The sequence below is a fragment of the Acipenser ruthenus genome, chromosome 44 (genome assembly GCF_902713425.1).
Source record: "Acipenser ruthenus chromosome 44, fAciRut3.2 maternal haplotype, whole genome shotgun sequence".
Classification (NCBI taxonomy): Eukaryota; Metazoa; Chordata; class Actinopteri; order Acipenseriformes; family Acipenseridae; genus Acipenser; species Acipenser ruthenus.
The window spans coordinates 8109394-8137057 of NC_081232.1; the positions used below are offsets into that span (position 1 = coordinate 8109394).

General features: G+C 41.4%; 1 protein-coding gene across 3 annotated transcripts in view; it reads right to left on the minus strand.

The window, feature by feature from the left end:
- The window catches only part of LOC117398790 (CD276 antigen-like), a 165208-nt gene that overhangs the window by 134369 nt on the left and 3175 nt on the right, over positions 1 to 27664 (minus strand). For 2 of the 3 annotated variants that reach the window (XM_059012349.1, XM_059012350.1), the window contains exons 2-3: positions 26639 to 26720; positions 24777 to 26244 (exon numbers count right to left, since the gene is read on the minus strand). The exons of the other annotated variant lie outside the window; for it this stretch is intronic. In XM_059012349.1, the coding sequence (XP_058868332.1) occupies positions 25434 to 26244; positions 26639 to 26718 (891 nt within the window). In that variant the 5' untranslated portion in view covers positions 26719 to 26720 and the 3' untranslated portion in view covers positions 24777 to 25433. Of the gene's footprint in view, positions 1 to 24776; positions 26245 to 26638; positions 26721 to 27664 lie in introns of those variants that run through there. 3 annotated transcript variants of the gene reach the window in all.

A 27664-nucleotide genomic window follows, 5' to 3' on the forward strand; every position in this document is an offset into this window, starting at 1 on the left:
TACGCTGCCATATATTTTTTGCAGTCAAATACGAATATAAAATAAAGGTAGACGAGCAGAACTGCAGAAATAATACCATGAAATACTCTGTATATACTTGAGATCGTTGATCATCTCCAGCTCTTGTCAATGTCTTCACAGATAGAGAGGGATTTGTGCACGGAACGCAACTGGATAATAAAGTCACCTGATGATTTCCATCTCTCCTCCCCGACTTCAAAACACACACACTAACCCTGCCTCAGAGCATGAATACAAAGAGATCAGATTGAAAATAAAAACTCCAGAGAACAGACGGCAAACCTTGACGTGCGCAGGCAGGGCGTGGTACTGCAAGTGCTCTTTCCTTTGATGTGCATCCTGGAGCTGAAGAGGTTAATGTCATGTTGAATAAACTACTGTATCTCTTTGCTGGATTGTTCTGATATCGTGCAAAGACAACGAGAGTACAGTTTATAGGGCAATTGTCTCGGAGACAATGTGATTTTTAAAGTTTCTCTTCAACACTGGTCACATTTTTTAATTCAAAGTGACTATCTCGTTTTGCGAGCTTGTATTAAACTGGGTAAATTGAGCAGTGCAGGGGAGCGGTCTGACTTCACTGGGCTCCTCGATCACGTCTGATAACGACACTGTCTGTGCTGGACTAGAAGCCAAGTTGGACTGCCACCTGTGACCTGTGTGTTTTTTATAGAGCCACAGACCGACACAGAGACACGAAATCACACAAAGAACAAGAAGAACTGGAAGAAGAAGAGCTCCTAAACCCCACCAGTGGTGTCGTTGAGCCGGAACCACGACTACCTCAGTCAGGCTCGACCCGTACAGTCTGGGAGCGTTAACAGAGCACTTGTATATTCCAGCATCTCCCTCCCTGACTCTCCTCAGCAGCAGTGAAGCGTTCCCGCGCTGCAGCTCAGAATCAAACAGGCTGGTCCTGTTCACATACTGAGGGGACTGATCGGCAAGCTGGTCTGTTTTGTTGCGGATCCTGTGAACTATGTGTTCCGATTCTGCTCTTCTCCAGATCACACCTGACTTCTCATCCCAGCCTCCAGCTGTATAGTTGAAGGTGCAGCTCAGGATACAGTCCTGCCCCTCAGTACACTTCACTGAGCTCGGGACTTTCACAAACTCACTGTCGCTACTCACACTGCCAGCAGCCAGTATGAGGATTGCCAATACCCCGGTAACAGCAGCAGCAGCAGGGCCAGTGAAGCACACTCTCCTCCTTAACTGGATCCTGGACTCAGTCCTTCTCTTCAAATAGAGCCTGAACAGGAGAAGAGAAAAAAGTTCAGAAAAAAAGCACCAGGGTTATAAACACACACACACACACACAGACACACACAGACAGACAGATAGGCAGACACCACCCCCCCCCCCCCACACACACACCCCTACACACACACACAAACAGCCCTACACACAGTGACAGAGACCCCCCCCCACACACACACACATACACAGTAGAAAAATGACACAGAACAGAAGACAAGAAGAGGAGAAAGTGATGCATCAAACTCAGCGCAGAGAGCAGGACGAGAAGGGCACACATTGAAGCCAAGAGAAAAGAAACCCTGGAGTACAATACTGGATCGGGGGTCTTACTGGTTCCAGGGCAGCTCAGGTGAATTCAGGGACGCTTCTTCTCTTGCAGAGTCCATCCTCTTTGCACGCTCCGTCTGCATCTCTGTACCGACACACAAGAGAAATCTTAAATTCATACCACGTTACACACTGGAGTCACTAAATATTCAAAGACTCGTCTGTCTGTTTATCATTATTATTACACATCACAGCACTCTTAGTTATAGACTATATACTCCAAGAAAGTTTCATGAAATTAAACCCACAAGGAAAGGGCCATTGTGAATGCCTACAGATTCACAACCAGAAAAACTACACTTCCCATGAGCCTCTCTTGCAGGTTCATTTCAGCTACAGGGTGCACAGGGTCTCCCTCCCATTTCTCCAGAAGGACCCAGAGCCTGTAGCAAACATGCCAGCTTTGAACCCTTGTGAATACACGCCAACACTGCTTATTATAAACTAACCTGGCTGCACACACACACACACACACACACACACACGTGCGCGTCGCCTAATTGGGATTGCTGCTGAAATGGGATACAACTCTGGGAGACGGTTCTTCCCAGTGCTGTTGACGTTGTTTAATTGGGACGTCACTTTGTTTAATTGGGATGCAGTATTTTCAAATGATGAATGGAGATCGCTTTTCAGAGCAAGACAGGTGGTGCAGCGCTGTGCAGGGTGTGTGTGATTACACTGTGACTTGAGTACATTGAGTAAAGCACGCTGAGCTCCTGAAGGAGGAAGAGGAGGAGTCTCCTGTGGTAATATATATATATATAAATATATATATTCTCTCATTTTGTATGTACTGACTAGCGTTGGTACTGTTTTAACATGTTAGTTGCTTCACATTGCATTTTAAGAATACATGCTGCTAAAACATTGCTTAATTATATAATAACCGAAGGCTGGTGTCACTTACAATAGAAGGATGCAGTGCTTTTAACTATCGGGAGTTTCTCTTTATCTGAGGTGATTGTGTCATTGTTTGTAATTGGCGCTCCTGATGCAGGTTACGTGCTGCATGTTGTGTTCATTCACTCCACTCAGGATTTATACTATGTGTTCATTATGTAATTGGCAGCTAATTTCCTTGTTTGTCTTTTCAGATATATATGTATGCTGTGTTGGAGAGAATCATGGGTGAGGTTCGAGGCATTGCAATTTCTGTCTGTGAGAAAGGACGGGCGGGGCTGCGGTGTGCAGTGAAGTCTATGGAAAGAAAGTGAGAATATTGATTCTGGTTGTTTTGTGAGCCGTATCGACACGGGATTGTTTGTAGTGAAACAATCTGTTTGAATGCTATTTTGCACAGTAGATTATTGGAAGACTGGAAGTTTTCTTATTGCTGTTTGTGTTTCTTTGTTAAGATTCAGTTTAACCATTCCACTGACCTGTTTGTGTGGGGTCTGTGTAATTGCTGTTTGTGTGGGGGCTGTGTAATTGCTGTTTGAAGCCCGATGTCCTTGCGATTCCTCACTCTCGGTCCTTTTTTTTATTGATTTAATTGTGTATTTGTTGCTGTATTTTATTAGAACATGGGCTTTTAACTATCTTGCCTGTTTATTGTTTTTGTTCATTAAACGTTGTGTACTGTTTTAATAATAGAATAGATGTAATTTCTAAAACTACAGTTTAAAGTATAAACCTAATTTACTGCAGCTGTGTCAGATCCTTTGCAGGTTGCTCCTCCGGTGGCTTGGGCTGGTACTGCACCCCTGACAAATTCACAGTGCACTTTATTGATTAGTAATAGATTAGTAATAGTATTTTGTGTTTCCTTTGTTATTGTTCTTAATTATCTGGTTGAGTTTTGGTGGTTTATTTGATTATTTTACCTACACAAGGCTTATATCTTTATTTATTTGAGTGATTTGTGGCACTAGAATTCTTCTTGTTTGCACTTTTCCTGTGGGTTGGACAGAGCTGCGCCTCCAGCCACCCACCCAAAACATAAGTCACGTTCAAGCGTTTAAACATTACTAATAGCAGGATTTATTTTTTTCTCAGTTTAGGGGTGTGTAACACAGTACCGGCACTTCTGAATTCAAAAGACTTCTCTACCATCATGTTTCTCAATCCCAATGCAGTGTTATAATATATGTGGGCTGGTTATAGCCATCAGCACTGAAAATGATCACAAGCAAAGCCTTGAGTTCCACCCCCTTTTCTATCCAAACTAGAGAGCGGTTGACTTGAGACACAGCATAGACTACAACTCCCAGAGTGCATTGCAAACAGCATGGGAACTTGCTCCATAGCACAGCTTGTAGACTTGTAGTTTCAGTTAAAAACGTAGAACGATTGTGTTGAGTTGCGCATTAGACAGGAGTCTGTTAACATGGAGACGAGTTACCAGCCTATCAAAACTCATGAAGTGATTCTTTACCTCTCGAGTCTGGCTGATTTGTTCGTTGTAACAAGGAAACTGGGTTGTCTCTCAACTCATTGAGTGTTATGAAACTGAAGACCGTATGTGCCATGTTGGATCCAAATTCCCGCTTACTTAGTGCATGATAAGAACTCTGTGTGAGCCAAAATGGCGTCAGTTACATCCTCCAGACCATAGCTATGATCCAGACGGTGTGTACTTTCTAGAGAGCTGCTTCACGCTGTCAGCAAATCAGATTATAAGCTTGTGCACCATAATTAATTATAGTTCTTCTTAGTTTACTATGTACGTAACCTTGTGTAAGTCTGCCAAACAAATAAATAATAAAATGAATCACTACTAGTTGTAGCCTCTGTGTGTTTGGTATTTTTTATACACATACAAAATTAATCATATCTATAGTTAACTATTTTGCACAAATTATGATTAATACTTCTAAGTCATCTTGAGTAAAGTCAGCCAAATTACTAAATAATAATAATAATAATAATAATAATAATAATAATAATAATAATAGAGATATACACCTAATTTCCAAAATAAATAAATACAAACATCTACTGCTATTGTAACGTTATTGTACCCAAGGCTTAATTATATAACTTGTGATTACATATTGTGATTACAAAGATTACATGACGATTTACAACTACGGATAAATATTTTATAATTCAATAATGACGGCGATTCCTCTTAGTCCACAAGGTGACACGTAGTATCAGCTACGATACAACAACCTTTTAGGAGGATATTGCACATTCTAACGGATGACGTTCTTAAACGTCTATTATATTTTACATTATTAAATATACATTTTCTAAATGTTATTTTACTGTGGTAAATACTAAACATATACACATTTAAACTTTGTTTATATCAAATGTACATGCTGCGGTTATGGGTGTGCTTCAACGTGTGATTGATCACATGACTAATCCCTAAAGGTTTACTGGATAGAAGAGGAATTAGGCAAACAGCGTTTTACTCTGTGCTGAATAAATACCACGAATTAGTTCCACAAATACCACTCGCTCGAGCCTCTCATTGTTGTTGTTGTAAAAAACAATGAGTGACTCCAAATGTATAGAAAAAAAAACACATAAGAAATGCAACTGACTTTTTTAAAAGATGAAATTAAATTAGATTGATACTGATGGCTAAACAATGCTAATGGTTCAAACTGTTATGTTATCTCTAGGATTGTAAATATATATTATTATTTTTTGTCAAACTATATTTAATGTTTATGAACCCAGTCAACCAAAAATAGATTCTCCCTAGCTTTTGTGATGTGCAGTTCGTCTCGTTCTTTCTGGTTCAAATAAACCTACGTAAACAATCTTAATGCGGTCTACATTGATTGGTTTTGTGTCATTGAATCAGTGAATCAATTGAATGAAATGAATCGATTCACCAAACTGAACTGAATCAAATGAATCGAGACACTAAAAAGAATCGAGAACTGCCCATCACTGCTCCGCACCACTACCAGGCAAAGTTAGAAGATCACCGATTCACCTATTGTCCCGCCCATCGAGCATGATTGACGGTAGCTCGAAAAGATTGTGCCAAAATGAAAAGACGAAATAAATAAAGAAATAAAAAACGAAATAAATACCTCTTTCAAGCTGCTGCTCCTGCTCTACTCCCCTTCGTCTCCTCCCTCCTCAACACCTCTCTACTTTCTGGTATCTTTCCCTCTGCCTTCAAAAAAGCCTCTATCACTCCCCTCCTCAAAAAACCTACTCTCGACCCCACCTCCCTCCAGAGCTACCGTCCTGTCTCCCTCCTACCCTTCCTCTCCAAAATCCTCGAGCGGACTGTACACCGCCAGCTCTCTGCTTTCCTGTCCAACCACTCTCTGCTTGACCCTCTCCAATCTGGCTTCCACTCTGCTCACTCCACTGAAACCGCCCTCCTGTCTGTCACCAACTCACTTAAGTGTGCCCGAGCTGCCTCTCTCTCCTCTGCCCTAATTCTCCTCGACCTCTCTGCTGCCTTTGACACTGTTGATCACTCTATTCTACTATCATCTCTTGCTGACCTGGGGATCTCTGGCACTGCTCTGGCCTGGTTCTCCTCCTACCTCTCCAACCGCACTTACCAGGTAACCTGGCGTGGAGCAACCTCCACACCTCACCCTCTCTTAACTGGAGTCCCCCAAGGGTCAGTCTTGGGTCCTCTCCTGTTCTCTCTCTACACCCGCTCCCTGGGCCCCCTCATTGCATCCTATGGTTTCTCGTACCATTTCTATGCTGATGATGCTCAGATTTTCCTCTCCTTCCCCACCTCTGACTCCACCATCTCCTCCCGTATCTCTACCTGTCTGTCTGCTATTTCCTCCTGGATGCACTCGCATCACCTCAAACTCAACCTCTCTAAATCTGACCTCCTTTTCTTTCCCTCCTCCTCCCCCTCCTCTGATCTCTCTATCTCTGTTCCTCTGGAATCTACTACACTCTCTCCCTCTTCCTCAGCTAAGAACCTTGGAGTCACCCTGGACCCCTGCCTCTCTTATTCCCAGCACATCTCCACTCTGGCACGCACTTGCCGATTCTTCCTGAGCAACATCCGAAGAATCCGACCCTTCCTCACCAACTATGCTACCCAGCTCCTGGTCCAGGCCCTGGTACTCTCCCGCCTAGACTACTGCAACTCCCTCCTGGCTGGCCTCCCTGCGTCCGCCACCCGTCCGCTCCAGCTCATCCAGAACTCTGCTGCCCGCCTGGTGTTCTCTCTGCCTCGCTTCGCCCACGCTACTCCACTACTCCGCTCGCTCCACTGGCTCCCGATCACCGCTCGCATCCAGTTCAAGACTCTTGTACTAGCCTACAGATGCCTTGACCAGACTGCACCCAGCTACCTCCAGACCCTCATCTCTCCCTACACCCCCACTCGACCTCTCCGCTCCGCCTGCACTAGAAGACTAGCTCTACCTCCGCTATGCTCCACTGCCTCCAAAGCCCGCTCCTTCTCCACCCTTGCTCCGCAGTGGTGGAATGACCTTCCTACAGATGTCAGGACTGCCCAGTCCCTGACCACATTCCGGCGCCTCCTTAAGATTCACCTCTTCAAAGAGCACCTGTAGAACTCTGTTTGTATCCTGGGACACTATCACCCTTCATGTAAATGTGCTTTATTTTGCTCTTATCTGCCCCCTATTTTACTGCATTTAATCCTGTACTTCAGAATACTGTAATCTGCCAAGTGTTTAATCTGTAGTACTTTGTATTTAATCACATCCTGATGTAACTATCACTATTTAATCATATCCTGATGTAACTATCACTATTATCTGCTGTATTATTGAATTTTGGTTTGTCACACTTGTACTTTGCTTGAACAAAAGTTATTGTATTTCTTGCTCTTATTGTATTACTTGTATTGTAACACTTGAAATGTATTTGCTTATGATTGTAAGTCGCCCTGGATAAGGGCGTCTGCTAAGAAATAAATAATAATAATAATAATAATAATAATAATAAAGAAATAGATAAATTATTAAATATATTTCAGTTTCTACTTATTTATGTATTTATTTCGTTTTTTATTTATTTAATTATTTATTTCGTATTTTATTTTTTAATTGTTTTATTTTTTAGTTTTGGCACAAATTATCCTCCATACTATCGCGAGTGCTGGGAGTCGCTTCCGGCGATGTATTTTACAGCCACAGTCACATTTAAATTCGGGTTCTTCTCTTTGCTTTACATTCTTATTGTGTGTTTAAAATTCTACACTCGCGTTGTTTCATTTGTGTATTTATATTGTATCGCGGAGTAGTATAATGGATTCTGTTTTCATGTATGGGAATTATTCACGCACTCGATTTGCTTGTGTTGTTCTTTGATTTTGGGTTTCAGGATCCCGTTACTCTTCCCAGTGGTGACTCTGTTAGCATAATGATACAAAGCGGTATTGCGCCGGTGTGAAGTGATTGTTCTGTAAATCCTGTCACTGTTTTATACTCCGTTTGTCGCTGCCACAGCTGGAGCTGCTGGAGTGCTTAGTGTATTGACCAAATGTAAACCTAAAAAGGTAATTTCAAAATCCCACATACCGCGGAGAAACCCAATTGAAAGTTCTGTACATGGTTCAGACCATTTTCAAAACAGAAACCAGGTTACATACGAGCACACAGAACAATGGCACAATACAAGCTGAATCAAAAGCATGCTAATAATAATAATAATAATAATAATAATAATAATAATAATAATAATAATAATAATAATAATAATAATAATTACGTGATTGGCGTCGTGTCGCCATAGACTTTCACTTTATATTGGGTGGCAAGTTGCACAGAAACCGGACCTGGTTAGTGACAAAAAATAAATAAATCTCTGTCTATTTCAGAACACCAATAATATATTCAACATGCATCTCATTGGCGGTTTAGAAATGAGTATTTCAGTTCAACTATCACAAACTGCCCCCCCCCCCCTCTCTCTCTCTCCCTCTCTCTCTCTCTCTCTCTCTCTCTCTCTCTCTCTCTCTCTCTCTCTCTCTCTGTCTCTCTCTCTCTCTCTCTCTCTCTCTCTCTCTCTGTACCTTTCTCGTGCTTCTCGTTGCCTCAGTCGTTCAAAGGTTTTGTTCTTTTCGGGAGTGGCTCAAAAGGTCGGTTTTCTTGTTTTTAGCTAGGCAAACGAGAGGCATTTCTGTGCGAAAACACTTTTTCACTTTCACTCTATCAGTGCCATCGTAACAGGAGTTGAGAGGAGGGAGGAGCGAGCGGAGAGTGTCACTATAATGAACGAGAAATGAAATGCTGATATTTGGATGAATAATAAGAGCTCTCGATCCACATGTTTAGGTTTCATAAATCCTCCGAGAATACAATATACAGCTCCGGCCAGACGCGTTGCATCCCCCTCTATATAGAATGAACTAATTGTGCATCATAAAGTCTATGTATTAATATCAATGTGGGGACAACATTTGAGAAAATGTCTCCACAAAGATAGTATCTCTTGAAGAAACGACGTTGTGCGGACTTTGTAAAACACCTTTGTAGAACGAAATATGCCTTCAAAAAAAAGTGCAAAAATATTTAGTTTGTTGTCGACTTTCACCCTGTGTGCAGTTTTGTCTAATTAGAATTCAATGAGAAGTCCTCACAAATTTAGGAATTTTCAAGCTAATTTTCCGGTCCCGTTATATGAGGCGACGTTAAGGCCATAATTCAAACTGACACCTCATTATTATTTATTTCTTAGCAGACGCCCTTATTCAGGGTGACTTACAATTGTTACAAGATTACAAGATCACATTATTTTTACATACAATTCCCCATTTATACAGTTGGGTTTTTACTGGAGCAATCTAGGTAAAGTACCTTGCTCAAGGGTGCAGTGTGGAGTAGTGGTTAGAGCTCTGGACTCTTGACCGGAGGGTCGTGGGTTCAATCCCAGGTGGGGGGGACACTGCTGCTCTACCCTTGAGCAAGGTACTTTACCTAGATTGCAGTAAAAACCCAACTGTATAAATGGGTAATTGTATGTAAAAATAATGTGATATCTTGTACAATTGTAAGTCGTCCTGGATAAGGGCGTCTGCTAAGAAATAAATAATAGTAAAAGACAATCTTCATTTTCAGGTGGGAAAAATATTGTACACTCTAAAGCCAGGGAACGTGTGACGGGTTTATAAATGGAACAGCAAGTGCTTAACTGTGCAGCTCATGTGTTCTACTCTTAAACAGCTGTGTTTATCTTTTCAGAAGTCATGTACAATACTACCTGAAGACCTAAGAGAAAGTAGCTGGAGGACAAAATATGTATTGTAAAAGAAGCTTGGTTGACCTGCATCCAATTAAAATAATAATTGAATTACAATAAAGCAATAAATGTGGTTAGCAAAGTGATGGTATGGTTAATCATTTCCATTATGTTTTAGAACCTAATTATATTATTCAATTAATAGCCCTATAACACCAATCTAATGTTATTATTATTATTATTTATTTCTTAGCAGACGCCCTTATCCAGAGTGACTTACAATTGTTACAAGATATCACATTATTTTTTACATACAATTACCCATTTATACAGTTGGGTTTTTACTGGAGCAATCTAGGTAAAGTACCTTGCTCAAGGGTACAGCAGCAGTGTCCCCCAGCTGGGATTGAACCCACGACCCTCCGGTCAAGAGTCCAGATCCCTAACCACTACTCCACACTGCTGCCCTTGTTATTAGCAAAGATATGTGTGTATTTCCTAAGAAACATGTACGAATAAACTGCTATAGCCATGTCCAGCATTTCCTTTCTGGTCTCATGTCAGAATATACACCGGTGTTTAAAGCGGCTCGTGCCTCTAAACGCTCCGAGTGTTCAGCAGACCGGCTCGTGCTTCACACACGGCGCGTGAGTTTCCGGTTCCAATTTTCATAACACCAGAAGCTCGCGAGTGCCAGAGACTGAGGCGATTGAGACAGACCACTCAAGATTGAGCTCAGGTAATTACTATTTAATTATATAATATATATCTTCTATCAACTATATTGTTTAACATTCTTTCGAGGTATGACCCAGACCCGGTTTCTGGGATGGAACCGCATAACAGTCTCGCGTTTTGATTGGTCCATGTCTGTCACATGAATACGTCGTCACACGAGTGGAAAAGCGTGCAGGCATTTTTAACATTGTGATCAGAGAGAGTGAGAGATCTGCTTCCCACAACCTTTCCATTAAAATATAATGTGGTATTACGCTGTACTGATATAACAAACTATGGGTGATTACTTTATATGAATTATCATGTTATGCACGAATGTAAGAATTGGCTTTCTGTGGTGGTGTACTTTTTTCTTTCAAGTAGCATATATCTATAATCGTTTTTGCGATATATTTTAATATAAAATGTTACTATTGCAGTTTTGTAAGAGGATACATTAGTTTATCTCTAATGTAATCACAGTTTTACATATAGACCGCCCCTGTTTTCATTTACATCGCAAATTCTGGGCCGCTTTGCTTTTTAGATAATGTCCCAAATTCTGGGCCGATTTGGTTTGCAGATAACGTCCCAAATTCTGGACCGCTTTGTTTTTTAGATAACGTCCCAAATTCTGGACCGCTTTGGTTTTTAGATAACGTCCCAAATTCTGGGCCGCCTTGGTTTTTAGATAAGCATTTTCGAATTCAGCCCAGTTTTGGGGACTCAGCTGACAGCCGAGTTTCTAAGTCATCCATGCAGTTTACCATAAACTGGATCGTGGATTCATTTGAGAGTAACCCTTAGTACATGAATCAAAGTTAATGTATTTTTTACTCTCCCCAGAAATCTTTTTTTTTTTTTTTTAATGAAAAAAACAGAAATAAAATGTAAATGTTAAAAAAACGTATTTCTTATTACATGAAGAAACTACATTGCACTGAAATAGATACATGAAAATTAATTAAAGCAGTCGTTTTCCTTTATTAAAGGCTAATATTAAAACACATTTTTGGGAAGGAACATGGTATTCCGAAAAAAGGACATCTCATTTTCTTATGTAACGTCCATCAATATATTGAAGTGTTTCAGGTTCTTTTTGGACAGAAATGAGATTGCAACTGTGAGTAGATGAAGGCCGTTTATTTTGACAATAAATAAATAATCACAAAATAAAATCATAAAGTGAGGGAAAGGAGACTGGGAGTCAAAAGTGAAAATAAATGATTGCAGTAATTTTTCTTTTACCCTACCCTTCCCAGTCTTTTTCCCGCCCCTCTTTTGCGCAAAACCTGAACTCCAATTCCCCTCCACACACGTGTACCACCATGCAACCCTGCACGCACACACCACCATGCAACCCCTGCACGCACACACCACCATGCAACCCCTGCACGCACACACCACCATAAGACCCCTACATGCACACCACCATGCAACCCCTGCACGCACACACCACCATGCAACCCCTGCACACACACACCACCATGCAACCCCAGCACACACACACCACCATGCAACCCCTACATGCATACACCACCATGCAACCCCTGCATGCACACACCACCATAAGACCCCTACACGCAGACACCACCATGCAACCCCTACACGCACACACCACCATGCAACCCCTGCACGCACACACCACCATGCAACCCCAGCACGCACACACCACCATGCAACCCCTGCACACACACACCACCATGCAACCCCTACATGCACACCACCATGCAACCCCTACATGCACACACCACCATGCAACCCCGGCACGCACACACCACCATGCAACCCCTACATGCACACACCACCATGCAACCCCTGCACGCACACACCACCATGCAACCCCAGCACGCACACACCACCATGCAACCCCTACATGCACACACCACCATGCAACCCCTACATGCACACACCACCATGCAACCCCTACATGCACACACCACCATGCAACCCCTGCATGCACACACCACCATGCAACCCCTGCATGCACACACCACCATGCAACCCCTACATGCACACCGTAGCAATTCTTTGCAAAATATATTTTCGGGTATTCAGCCCCATTCATGTCTATGGCAGTGTTATAAAACACATTTTCAGGCATATCTCTCGAACCAGAGCACCTACAACCACCGTTCGAAGGGTTCTAATCCAGCCTAAATGTAATATGCCCAGTTTTGTAGCAATTATTTGCAAAAAATATTTTCAGGGCGTTCAGCCTCATTCATGTCTATGGCAGGGTTGAAAAACACATTTCAGGCATATCTCTCGAACCCGAGCACGTAGAACCACCATTCAAAGTGATATAGACTCAGGGGAGCACCCCAAACCACCCCCTAAAACGGTGTGGTGGTTCACCGAAAAACTCATGTCATGACGAAAAAATTCACTTTACCAAGCCGTCCTGGCATCTGAACCATGAAAATGGTGACTCCTTGTGTGGGGCCCCATGGGGCCCCGCCACAAAAAAAAAATCAAGTTCCTAACCCCCACAGAACCCGAGATACGCCCTGTCAAAAATGTCCAAAAACTACCCTTTTCGGGGTCATCTCTCCATGACCCTGGGGCCTAGAAATCGGGTTGAACTTCCTAGGGTAATGTCTGGGGGCCCTCTTTCACAGGGAGCCATCCGTTTTCAAATGGTACATTTTCAACAAATTTACACATTTTCAGCATGATGGCATGTCAAGGTTGCATTTCCAAAAGCTTTTGAGCACCAGGTTGGCAAAAAAAAGTCTAAACTGGTGTCCTTTCTAGCTGGGGACACGTCGCTTGGAGGTGGACCTCTGTACCGATTTTCAAGTCTCGGGGACCCCCGGAACCCGAGATATAGCACCCTGAAAAATGTCTATTGGAAATCCCATTATAAAACCCCTTTGGGGCAACGCCCACCATCTGGCGGTGGGGTGGCGTATGAACCCGTGGCCGATGTCTTTCTTTAGCTAAGAATCTTGTGAACGCAAAGAGTGCCCTTCTGAGTTCGTTGGCCCAGGGGTCGTGGAGATACGGGTACGATAAGAGAACACCCCCTTCCCTATGGCAAATCCCATTATAAAAACACCATCGGGGTAAGGCTCGGCCAATGGCGGTCGTGGGTCGTACGAACTCGAAGAAGCCCATTTTCTTTAGCTAAGACTGTTGTGCATCTAAAGAGAGTACTAGCGAGCTTGTTGGCCCAGGATTTGTGGACTCATGGGGTACGACAGGAGGACACCACCCCGCCCCCCCCCCCCCCCCCCCCCCCCGATTTCCTATAGCAAAATACATACAAAAAATGTCCATTATATATAAGACCTGAAATGTGCACATTTTGTAGTGTATTTATGCAACAGAAGCACCAATTTAAGTCCATTCCAAGTGTTTTGTGATCACAGTATCAGCTTGAGTGTATCGGAGCATAGTTTTGCACCAAAAGCAAGCAGAGGCGAAAAAAAGCACTCTATACCCTATTCTTTAAAATATCACTTTGCAGTGCAAATTTGAGGAACGCAACCACTTAGCAACTTGCAAATTGGTACTGCAATTTAAAGGCCTGTAGTGTCAGACTGGTAATCCCTAACTGATTCAAGTCTTTTTGGAATGATTCCTGCAAAGACTGATTTATAAGAAAAAAGAGAGATTGACAAACAGCATTTTGCTTTATATGCAGAAACGGGCAACTACAAGAGGGTGTCAAACAAGCTGTGAATGTCCCAGGAGGCTACAGAGTACCTCTGGGTATGAATCCAGATGCTCGCAGTACCTGTTCTTAGATGTCCGAAACCACTGTATCGCTGTATAACTGTATACCCTATAAATATCACTTTTTACTGTGTATTTGAGGAACACAACTAATTACAAACTTCATTTGAATCGCTGTCCTATCAGAATATCAGTGTATAACTTTGCTGGGTATTGCAGTGTATGCTGGGTATCAAAAGGCCTTCACACTTTTACAAAAGGCTGTCAAAATTTAAAAAAGGCCGTCAAAGTTACAAAAAAATAGGTGTGCTCCTAACCCAATACTTGTCTTTTTAATTCTGTGCATCCACATACTTGTAGTTAAAAGTTTTAAGAATTAAGCCTACTGTTTGTTGTTCTGTCCTAAACCAGCAGTTTGTCACCCAAATTTATTAAATAAACAGGGGGGGGGGGGGGGGGGGGTCATCAGATTATTCTCCATTTTATTGTAACTGAGGTACCGTTCAGTTGAGCGAAAATTGTAAAGGGGTACTCGAGCTGAAACCTCCAGATAGAAGGGGTACAGTTTGAAAAAAGGTTGAAAACCCCTGACCTACAGTATAAACTATCAGGAATAGATAAGGGAAATGTTGACTAATACAATACAATCGGATTTATTTGAAGTTGTTGAAGGGCACTGGTCTCTTAAACCCAGAAGTTCTGATAAACCCCTACGCCTCACTATATATTGATGGACATTACATAAGCAAATGAGATGTCCTTTTTTTGGTATACCATGTTCCTAAATGTTTTCTGGGGGGAGTAAAAATACATTAAGTTTGATTCATGTACTAAGGGTTACTCTTAAATGAATTAACGGTCCAGTTTATGGTAAACTGTGCATGCATGACTAGAAACTCGGCTGTCAGCTGAGCAGAATATCTCAAAAACTGGCCTGAATTCGAAAATGCAGAATTCGGGACGTTATCTAAAAACCAGAGCAGCCCAGAATTTGGGACGTTATCTGCAAACCAAAGCGGCCCAGAATTTGCAATGTAAATGAAAACAGGGGCAGTCTATATGTAAAACTGTGATTACATTAGAGATAAACTAATGTATCCTCTAACAAAACTGCAATAGTGTATACATTTTATATTAAAATATATCGCAAAAACGATTATATATATATATATATATGCTACTTGAAAGAAAAAAGTACACCACCACAGAAAGCCAATTCTTACATTCGTGCATAACATGATAATTTATATAAAGCAATTACCCATAGTTTGTTATATCAGTACAGCGTAATACCACATTATATTTTAATGGTAAGGTTGTGGAAAGCAGATCACTCTCTCTCTCTGATCACAATGTTAAAAATGCCTGCAAGCTTTTCCACTCATGTGACGACATATTCATGTGACAGACATGGACCAATCAAAACGCGAGACTGTTATGCGGTTCCATCCCAAAAACCTGGCCTGTGTCATACCTCTCACAGTGTGAATCTGCACTCTGACTTCCTTCCGGAAATTCATGCGGCTTTCCCTGTACTCTAAACCAAGCTTCTAAACCAAGCAATGACACTTGCAATGTTAGCAGTGTCTGAGGAAGATCATTTCAACCGATACAGTATATTTATAATGGACTGTCTCAAGTTTCAATATCTCAATTAAAATCTGCAGCAGGATAGTTTACTCTCTCAAAGTAGTTATGTTTAAGTTACTTACAGTATTCAAACCTTTTTTTAGGTAAGTGAATAAATATATATATATATACATATATATATATATATATATATATATATATATATATATATATATATATATATATATATATATATATATATATTATATATATTGTACAAACTCCACGTGTAATAGTCATAAACTACACTTTAATGGTGTTGCTATACACTATTTTAGGCTCTGAGTCCTTATGGAGAAATGGGAGGGAGACCCTGTGCCTTCTGTAGCTGAAGTGAACCTGCAAGAGAGGCTCATGGGAAGTGTAGTTTTTCTGGTTGTGAATCTCTAGGCGTTCATAATGGCCCTTTCCTTGTGGGGTTAATTTCATGAAACTTTCCTGGAGCATATAGTCTATAACTAAGAGTGCTGTGAGGTGTAATAATAATGATAAACAGACAGAGGAGTCTTTGAATATTTAGTGACTCCAGTGTGTAACGTGGTATGAATTTAAGATTTCTCTTGTGTGTCGGTACAGAGATGCAGACGGAGCGTGCAAAGAGGATGGACTCTGCAGGAGAAGAAGCGTCCCTGAATTCACCTGAGCTGCCCTGGAACCAGTAAGACCCCCGATCCAGTATTGTACTCCAGGGTTTCTTTTCTCTTGGCTTCAATGTGTGCCCTTCTCGTCCTGCTCTCTGCGCTGAGTTTGATGCGTCACTTTCTCCTCTTCTTGTCTTCTGTTCTGTGTCATTTTTATACTGTGTGTGGGGGGGGGGGGGGGGGGGGGGTTGTTTGTCTGTCTGTCTGTTGGTCTGTCTGTGTTTTTCAACCCTGGTGTGTGTTTCTGAACTTTTGTCTCTTCTCCTGTTCAGGCTCTATTTGAAGACAAGGACCGAGTCCAGGATCCAGTTAAGGTGGAGAGTGTTCTTCACTGGCCCTGCTGCTGCTGCTGTTACCGGGGTATTGGCAATCCTCATACTGGCTGCTGGCAGTGTGAGCAGCGACAGTGAGTTTGTGAAAGTCCCGAGCTCAGTGAAGTGTACGGAGGGGCAGGACTGTATCCTGAGCTGCACCTTCAACTACACAGCTGGAGGCTGGGATGAGAAGTCAGCTGTGATCTGGAGAAGAGCAGAAACGGACCACATCGTTCACAGGATCCGCAACAACACAGACCTGCTTGCCGATCAGCTCCCTCAATATGTGAACAGGACCAGCCTGTTTGATTCTGAGCTGCAGCGCGGGAACGCTTCACTACTGATGAGGAGAGTCAGGGAGGGAGACGCTGGGAAATACAGGTGCTCTGTTAACACTCCCAGACTGTCCGGGTCGGGCCTGACTGAGGTAGTCGTGGTTTCGGCTCCACCCACAACAGCACCAGCTCATGTGACAGTCCCGAGCTCTGACCGACACGCCTGGTGGGGTTTAGGAGCAGTTCTTCTTTGTCTGATTGCAGGGCTCTGTGTTGGTCTGTGGCTCTATAAAGGATGTGCAGGTCACAGCTGGAAGTCCAACAAGGCTTTTAGTCCAGCACAGGCAGTGCCGTTATCAGACCTGATCGAGGAGCCCAGTGAAGTCAGACCGCTCCCCTGCACTGCTCAATTTCCCCAGTTTAATACAAGCTCCCAAAACAAAATAGTCACTTTGAATTAGGGAACATGTTACCAGTATTGAAGAGAAATTTTAAAAATCACATTGTTTCCTGTGACAATTGAACTATAATCTGTACTCTCGTTGTCTGTGCACGATATCAGAACAATCCAGCAAAGAGATACAGTAGTTTATTCAACATGACATTAACCTCTTCAGCTCCAGGATGCACATCAAAGGAAAGAGCACTTGCAGTACCATGCTTTTAAAATTAACTATAAAAGCAATAAGTATTAGCTTTATCAAAACATTTTATTCATTGTTCAGCCTCAATGATAAGCATGAACAAACCATGGAAAATGAACCAGCAGAGCATCTTCATTGCAAAACAACCTCATGAAATACTGTTAATAGGAAAATAAGGAAACTGTGTAAATATGAAGAAATAAGTTTATACTGTGGACTCACAACACACTCAAAATGCTTAAACTGGTAAAGACATAAATATTTCCAAGCCTTAAAAAATGTGCAACAATATTCACAGTATAACTCTATGTAACAGTTTTTTGTTAATAAAAATTACATTGGTATATTTTGTAGCATTAGCTACACCTGTGCAGCATAAGGAGCTGGCTGCCTGCTGCACTTCATTGTGTGGCAGGAAACCTGGCTCGGTTATTATCAAGTCTAATACAAATTCTAAAGCTGTTAAATATAAAGGAATCAAATGCAATGGTTTCAAGGGTTTCGCGGTAAATGCTGAAAATTCAAAGTAATTATTCAATCCAGTGTTTTCTACTCAACACCCTGTTTAGCTATTTTCTTGCAGCAGTTCTTAGTTACCTGGAGGCAGCTTTTGTGGAGAGAGAAGGGTGTGGCGTTTGTTAGAAACCTATTCTAATCGACTGTGTTTTGAAGAAGAAAGAGAACACTCAGGAAAGAAAGAGTATCTAAGACTTTAATCCCGATTATAATTAACTTCTTGAGCTGAGTTTATTTTTTTCTGCCGTGGGCAAGGACAGTTTCAATGAGGACATTATTTCTTTCTCTTTTTGGAGCTTTGCATTGGTTTTGGGTGAATTCTGCCCTGTGGAGACGGCCTCCAATTGGACTATTTGTTTTTCATGTCGATTGCACATATTTATTTTAATTGTGAATGTATTTTTTTTAATTTGTTTTCTTTGGCAGACTCACACCCAGTATTTCTATTTCTATTTTGTTGTTCTCCACACCTCAAAACACATTTATCACAGTGATTCCTGTCTTACTCTGCATTTTTGTATTGGTTTCTAGCACTCAGCTCACCTGCCTTTTAATTGTTTGTATTTATAGGTAGGAATACAATTTCTATCAACTACTTAAAATAATTGATTTTCCGCACGAGTTGAGATTGTTTACAATTTTACTTTTTACAAAAAAAATGTTTTTTGATTCTTTTTTATGCTTAATTTTGTATGTGGTGTAAATAAAAAATATTTAAAAAATCTTGAATATTTTATGTATACAGAATATTTCTTTTACAGTATACATTTTGCTATCTTTATATATATAAATTACCGCTCTTGCTTCTTTGTCTGATCTTATCATCTGATCATCTCAACTGGGAAATCTGCGCAATTAAATCATCCTTCAAATCAGGGAGTCGATTTTCATGTGCATGTAAACCCAGCCAATGTTGCGGCTGCTAAAAAAGACGCAACAGAAAACAAAAAACAAAACACATGTTTCCTGGGACTTGGAACTTCAGGCATTACGATTTGACTGGCCAACGATAAGGTTGGTTTATTGAAGTTCACAAAAAACGTGTTTGCTTGTTCCGATAACCTTTTATCTTGCTTTTTTTGTTTAATTATTAAGCTTTTTGCTGCATTACTCCCCTTCATTCAAATCATTTTCTTGATTTCAGAGCATTTTGTTAATGGCACGACGTCTGCAACACACAAACCTGAAGTGTATTATTTTATTTTTATTTTTTGGTGCATATGTATAGCTATTGTGTACTCTATATATATTACTCTATAAAGATTAATTCTCAAACTGAACGCAGTAGGGATTCAAGGAAATGCATGCACATGGATTAGGGAGTGGTTAACATGTAGAAAACAGACTAATTAGAGGAGAAACCTCAAAATGGAGCGAGGTAACCAGTGGTGTACCACAGGGATCAGTATTAGGTCCTCTGCTATTCCTAATCTATATTAATGATTTAGATTCTGGTATAGTAAGCAAACTTGTTAAATTTGCAGACGACACAAAAATAGGAGGAGTGGCAAACACTGTTGCAGCAGCAAAGGTCATTCAAAATGATCTAGACAGCATTCAGAACTGGGCAGACACATGGCAAATGACATTTAATAGAGAAAAGTGTAAGGTACTGCACACAGGCAATAAAAATGTGCATTATAAATATCGTAAGGGAGATACTGAAATTGAAGAAGGGAACTATGAAAAAGACCTAGGAGTTTATGTTGACTCAGAAATGTCTTCATCTAGACAATGTGGGGAAGCTGTAAAAAAGGCCAACAAGATGCTCGGATATATTGTAAGAAGTGTTGAATTTAAATCAAGGGAAGTAATGTTAACACTTTACAATGCATTAGTAAGACCTCATCTAGAATATTGTGTTCAGTTCTGGTCACCTCGTTATAAAAAGGATATTGCTGCTCTAGAAAGAGTGCAAAGAAGAGCAACCAGAATTATCCTGGATTTAAAAGGCATGTCGTATGCAGACAGGCTAAAAGAATTGAATCTATTCAGTCTTGAACAAAGAAGACTACGCGGTGATCTAATTCAAACATTCAAAATCATAAAAGGTATAGACAATGTCGACCCAGGGGACTTTTTTGACCTGAAAAAAAAGAAACAAGGACCAGGGGTCACAAATGGAGATTAGATAAAGGGGCATTCAGAACAGAAAATAGGAGGCACTTTTTTTACACAGAGAATTGTGAGGGTCTGGAACCAACTCCCCAGTAATATTGTTGAAGCTGAAACCCTTGGAATCCTTCAAGAAGCTGCTTGATGAGATTCTGGGATCAATAAGCTACTAACAACCAAACGAGCAAGATGGGCTGAATGACCACCTCTCGTTTGTAAACTTTCTTATGTTCTTACCTTACAGTATAATAATAAGACACAAAAAAATAGACGATGATAATACCCGAAAATAATCTTAATTGGTTTTAATAAAGTAGCCGGCGCAAATATAGGTGTTAGCGGTGGACCGCCATCTTATTTAATATCCTGTAATATTAATAATATGAATAATCTTGGAGAACGAATGTGATCCCGATAAGGAATCTGAAACGATGACTGCTCTGTTCACCTTGACATCACAATCCATTGCAATGCCAATATAATCTATCAATTCTGCTGTCATAATTGACACAGCGTCTGTAATATGAAAATGCTTTCCCACCTCAAATTCCGCTATATAAGAAGCTGCTGCAACCCTGCCCTTACCAGTATTTTTTTGACACGTCTGTAAACAACTTGCAATAATTTTCACAATCATTTACCCATCTCAATTCACCTCTGTCCTTCACCTGCTCTTTCAACAAGAATAAATCAATCTGAGGAGTTTTGAGACCCCCAAGGACTCATATTAGAACATACTCTTTATAATCTCAATCACAGCAAGCACATAACAGTATCTCATCCTGATCTTCAATATCTTTTTGAATTCTCACCCCAATAGTCTCATTACACTGTGACGGAAATATAATGAGTTCTGGTTGTAAATCTCCCTCTCGACACATGAGGGCGCTAAGTAGCGAAAGGGAAAGGCTTTGGACAGGTTGGCCTGACAGTTCATTCCCTGGGTCGGGAAGTCAGTCAGCCTGAAGAAGGCGAGACTCCGGTGGGGGAATGTATTGACCTGGAAGGTAAACGAGGTAGCAGCTGCAGGCAATAGAGTCAGCTGCAATCGTTTACCAAGGGGTCATGCATAATCACATAAAGGGGCTGGAGAATTGTGAGTGTTTGTTTGTTTGTTTGTCTTGTCTATAATTGTTACTTGAGTGTTTATAGACGGCTAACACATTCTGGAGCTGTCTCTAAGAGCCAGCACTGAACCCGGAACAGCACTGCACGATTTGTCACTCTTTAAACTGTATCACCCACCACGAGCACTACAGCACGCACCCAGGACTGGGGACCGTGGTTGTATATTGTGGGAGAGATACTGTGTTTATTGTTTAGAGCTGCAATCCCTGTGTATAACCAGAGTTTATTATTTGGTCACCAGACCTGGATTATAACAATAATAAAATAACTATTTTCCTTACCGGATTACAAATCTCTGTGTGTTTATTCCTGCACTGCATCACCTCTGCACCGGTTCATAATCACAACCACTTTGCCACAGGAGCCCATAAGGGTTAATCATGTCTGCATGAAAGACAAAATAAATTCTCAGTTCTTGTGCATTATATTTTGTTATTAAACTTTCATGGATTGACGTTGTTCTGGAAAAATGTGTTACATTTACTAAAATAAAAAAATAATAAAAATGCTTTTAAAAAGACCAAATTCCTATGGAGCCATTTTATTTTAGATTCTATACATTTTTAAAAAGTTTTTACTGTGCAGGACAGCCGCTATAATTACCTTTATTAAAAATGTGCACGGATTAACCTATCGATTAATCAACTAAAGCCCATAAATTAACCAATCAAATTTGTATCGAGTGAGAGCCCTCATTTTCATATATTATCCATTATCCAAGTAAGATAACGGATAATATATCTGTTGATGAAAATGTGGTCAAACTGGACATGTAATAAAATATTGGTGCGCTGCGACACGACAGCGTCCGGTTCAGGAATAAGACTCTGAGTCAGGAAAGCTGCAGTGAAAACTCTGCTTGCACTTTCATTAAACACAGAACAAACACACACACACTATTTACACACGCAGGGCTTCTGTAATGTTCAGTCCAGCGCTGGAGAATGCAGAACCCAGACATGTCTGCCACACCTGACAGGGGGACCTTTGGTATTGAGGTGTAAGGGTTTTTTTGTGCTAAATGTGCTGTAGAAAGTAAGGATTAGTATTTAAGCAATAGAACCTCAAGAAGAGATCCGGTAAGGCCCGCCTCGTCTCGTTCTGAAGCCCCTCTGACTCTGGCGTGCTCGATTTGGTCCCATCACTTCTCACCAGGGATGCTACAAATCTGTGGGCTGATTGGAGAGTTTTCTTTCTTGAAGGATATTTCTCTTTTTTCTGTTTTGTGTGGAGAGTCTGTTGAAGAAGCGAACGCCTCTTTCTGCAGGGTACATGACGGCACACACACCCTCTTCAACAGGGCTGCCAGATGATGTTTGCAACGCCCCACCAAACCGAACCAGCCAAGAAGGAGCCAAGTTGTGTTTTCTAAACCAACCAAAAACAGACCAAACACAGACTTGCATTTACTACTTAATAAATACTACTTATTAAAAAAAAAACAGGCATGCAATGTTGTAAACATTTTTTTTCTATTCCTGTGACAGGGTAGCATCGCGGCCCAGGATGTTATCAGCAGGGAAAGACTCAGACACAGGAAGCTGCAGTTTCAAGCACGTTCATTACAAACAAACAAAACACTAAACAAACAAAAACCACATGAACAAAATAAACAACACAAGGGCCAAAACAAAAGGTCTACAAAAACTGACGGACACAAAGACAACACAGCAACACAAACCTCCACCTCTGTCACCAGCATTCATTCTAAATTAACACCCCTGATCAGCCTTTTTATAAACCTGTGGCTGGAGCCTGATTAATCATTAATCATTAATCGAATCACGGCTCCAGCCACATTCCCACGTGCTTTGACAGGGAGGAATTTATGTCTGTAAAGCTGGACTGTTGAAAACCTCCTCTAGCTGCTGATTCTCTAGCTGCTGAAAGCCATGTCACTATATCAGCTCTGAAGCCAATCCTTCATCATTTGACCAACAATCAGCTCACAGAAGAGACTGATGACAGTGAGTTGGCCAAGCACATGAAGGCTGCCATAAAGGATGATCGGATTGCAAGGTACTCAACAGACAACATCAACAAACTCATTGATATTGCTGGTTTCCTGGACCCCAGATTCAAGGACAGCTTCACTGAAAATGTAGAGGACATAACTGCCACCACAGCAAATGAGGCAGTAGTCACTGCTTCTGTTAAATTGTCCCAGCAAGAAGTACCCACAGGAACAGAGAATGCTGCACAAGGTAGCCCAGGTGAAGGCTCGGCACCAGGTAGCCTTTGTCAGCTACTGAAGAGCATTACCACAAAGCAGCAGCAGCTGCAGAGGAAATGTGTTGAAGTGGAGGACTCCAATGAAACCAGAACCAGGAGTGAGATCTCTCGCTGTTCAGCTTTGCCACAAATCACTGCTGAAGAGGATCCTCTGATGTGGTGGAATACGCATGCAGCAGATCTACCAACGTTAGCTAGTTTGACCAAGAAAATCCTCTGCTTACCTGCTACAAGTGTGCATTTTAACGGGTTTGTAGTTCTGCAGGTCACATTTCAACACCATTTCAGTTAAACTTAAAACCAGAAAAACTGAATATGTTGGTGTTTTTACACCACAACCTAAAATGAAAATTCAAAAGCAAGGGCATATTGACTGTAAATGCTGGTGGTGGTGCTTGTGTTAATGCACTAGTTGGGTATAAAGTTGAAGGGTATAAAGTTGAACTGAATTCCAGGGAGGCTGTGTGGTCCAGTGGTTAAAGACACAGCCTTGTAATCAGGAGGTCCCTGGTTCAAATCCCATCTCAGCCACTTACTCACTGTGTGACCCTGAGCAAGTCACTTAACCTCCTTGTGCTCCGTCTTTCGGGTGAGATGTAATTGTAAGTGACTCTGCAGCTGATGCATAGTTCACACACCCTAGTCTCTGTAAGTCGCCTTGGATAAAGGTGTCTGCTAAATAAACAAATAATAAAAACAATATTGAAATAAACTGTTTGTCAAAACTTTTAACTAAAATTGCTACCAAGTTCATATTGTACTTAATTATATTATACAAAGAAAACATCTTTAAGGTTAATGGTTTATTTGGCCTCAGTTCAGTTTCAGGTTGAATACAGAAATGTATACAGACAAAGGAAAATAAATATATCTTTTTTTCTAATAAAAAGATTTTTCTTTACAGGACAAAAAATAATCTCCATACTATATTATTAAACAAGTTGAGCATATTTTTCTATTTTCTAAAATATACTAAAATAGTACAGAGAATTAAGACTAAGAATTTCTTGGTTTTGGAGTTAGGTTTCTATGTTAAAAATAAATAATAATAATTAAAATAAAACCCATGTTCGATGCAACTGTTTTGTATTTGCTTCATTTTATCAGCGTGTGTGACAGGGATGGCTAAGTGGTGACGTCAGGCCAGACACAGGAAGAGTAACACTCAGGCAGGACCGCGTGTAAAGGCGTTCGCGCCGTTTTATTTTAACAAACACAAAAATAAAATAAAAGGTTTGAACAAAAAAACACTACTCACAGAGAAAAATAAAAAAGATAACCAAAAACAAATCACTAACACAAAACTCAGGTCAGGCTGAGCAGATCGCTTTCACTGATCCTGTGGTTATTTTAATGACTGTTTCTTTCTCCTCTCGTTCGCTCGTTTCCTCCTCTCGGACACCCAGACCTTGCAGCCAAAGCTACAGGTCTTTGATATCATGGCCGAGGGGCTAACTGGCTATTAATCAATGTCAATGTCTTCACAGATAGAGAGGGATTTGTGCACGGAACACAACTGGATAATAAAGTCACCTGATGATTTCCATCTCTCCTCCCCGACTTCAAAACACACACACTGACCCTGCCTCAGAGCATGAATACAAAGAGATCAGATTGAAAATAAAAACTCCAGAGAACAGACGGCAAACCTTGACGTGCGCAGGCAGGGCTTGGTACTGCAAGTACTCTTTCCTTTGATGTGCATCCTGGAGCTGAAGAGGTTAATGTCATGTTGAATAAACTACTGTCTCTCTTTGCTGGATTGTTCTGATATCGTGCAAAGACAACGAGAGTACAGATTATAGTGCAATTGTCTTGGAAACAATGTGATGTTTAAAATTTCTCTTCAACACTGATCACGTTTCCTAATTCAAAGAGACTTTCGTTTTGGGAGCTTGTATTAAACTGGGTATATTGAGCAGTGCAGGGGAGCGGTCTGACTTTACTGGGCTCCTCGATCACGGCTGATAACGGCACTGCCTGTGCTGGACTAGAAGCCAAGTTGGATTTCCATCTGTTTTTATAGATCCACAGACGGGCATAGCACCCTGCAATCACACAAAGAGCAAGAAGAGGAAGAAGAAGAAGAAGAAGTGCTCCTAAACCCCACCCGTCAGAGCTCAAAACTGTCACAGGAGCTGGTGCTGTTGTGGGTTGAGCCGGAACCACGACTACCTCAGTCAGGCCCGACCCGTACAGTCTAGGAGTGGAAACAGAGCACCTGTATTCTCCAGCATCTTCCTCCCTGACTCTCCTCAGCAGCAGTGAAGCGTTCCCGTGCTGCAGCTCAGAATCAAACAGACTGGTCCTGTTCACATACTGAGGCAGCTGATGGGCAAGCTGGTCTGTGTTGTCATGATAACTGTGAACGATGCGCCCCGTTTCTGCTCTTCTCCAGATCACAGCTGACTTCTCATCCCAGCCTCCAGCTGTGTAGTTGAAAGAGCAGCTCAGGATACAGTCCTGCCCCTCAGTACAGTTCACTGAGCTCTGGACTGTCACAAACTCACTGTCGCTGCTCACACTGCCAGCAGCCAGTATGATGATTGCCAATACCCCGGTAACAGCAGCAGCAGCAGGGCCAGTGAAGCACACTCTCCTCCTTAACTGGATCCTGGACTCGGTCCTTCTCTTCCAATAGAGCCTGAACAGGACAAGAGCAAAAATATCAGAAATATACACCAGGGTTCAGAAACACAGAGACAGACAGACAGACAGACAGAGAGAGAGAGAGAGAGGACACACACACACAGGGTTATAAACACACACACACACAGAGGGTTATAAACACACAAACACAGGGTTCAGCACATTTATGACTCGGACACTCACTGGGACAGTTTGCTCCCAGGCTGCCTGATGTGATCCGGTGCCAATGAAACAAGTTCAATAGCAAGAAGAAACTTGAAACATAACAGAAGACAAGAAGAGGAGAAAGTGACGCATCAAACTCAGCGCAGAGAGCAGGACGAGAAGGGCACACATTGAAGCCAAGAGAAAAGAAACCCTGGAGTACAATACTGGATCGGGGGTCTTACTGGTTCCAGGGCAGCTCAGGTGAATTCAGGGACGCTTCTTCTCCTGCAGAGTCCATCCTCTTTGCACGCTCCGTCTGCATCTCTGTACCGACACACAAGAGAAATCTTAAATTCATACCACGTTACACACTGGAGTCACTAAATATTCAAAGACTCGTCTGTCTGTTTATCATTATTATTACACATCACAGCGCTCTTAGTTATAGACTATATACTCCAGGAAAGTTTCATGAAATTAACCCCACCACACGCACACACACACACACACACCGCCTAATTGGGATTGCTGCTGAAATGGGATACAACTCTGGGAGACGGTTCTTCCCAATGCTGTGGACGTTGTTTAATTGGGACGACACTTTGTTTAACTGGGATGCAGTATTTTCAAATGATGAATGGAGATCGCTTTTCAGAGCAAGACAGGTGGTGCAGCGCTGTGCAGGGAGTGTGTGATTACACTGTGACTTGAGTACATTGAGTAAAGCACGATGAGCTCGAGGAGGGGGAGGAGGAGGAGGAGGAGTCTCCTGTGGTTTCTCAGGCTGCTCTTGCAAAGAAAGTTGGCGTGTCAACATCGCAGGTGCGATTCATTTTGTTCAGGAATAATAAAAACATTGACTCGTATTTTCAATGATGTATTTATCATTTAATCATAATGTGATGTGATTTCATTCGTTTTCTTTTCATTAAGAATCAAAAAAGCGTGACTCGGGTCGTCTCAACTGGCTCTCGTTTAATTGGGACAGCCGCTTATTCGGAGCGTTCATTTACATTATCCCACCTCAAAATTGCCGATGTTTAGACATTAGAAAAAGAAACGTATACTGCAGATATGTAAGTTTACATAGGCCATGTAAACTCATTGTTAGACTTCGTTTGCATTTTAATTCCAAACACAATCTGTGTTTACAAAAATAGTCCGGCTTCACTTTAGGACATTAGGATACAAACACACAGCCTACATATTTGATGTTCTTTATATAAGTATCACGTACTTTAATATCGGTATACCTTGCATACGTAACA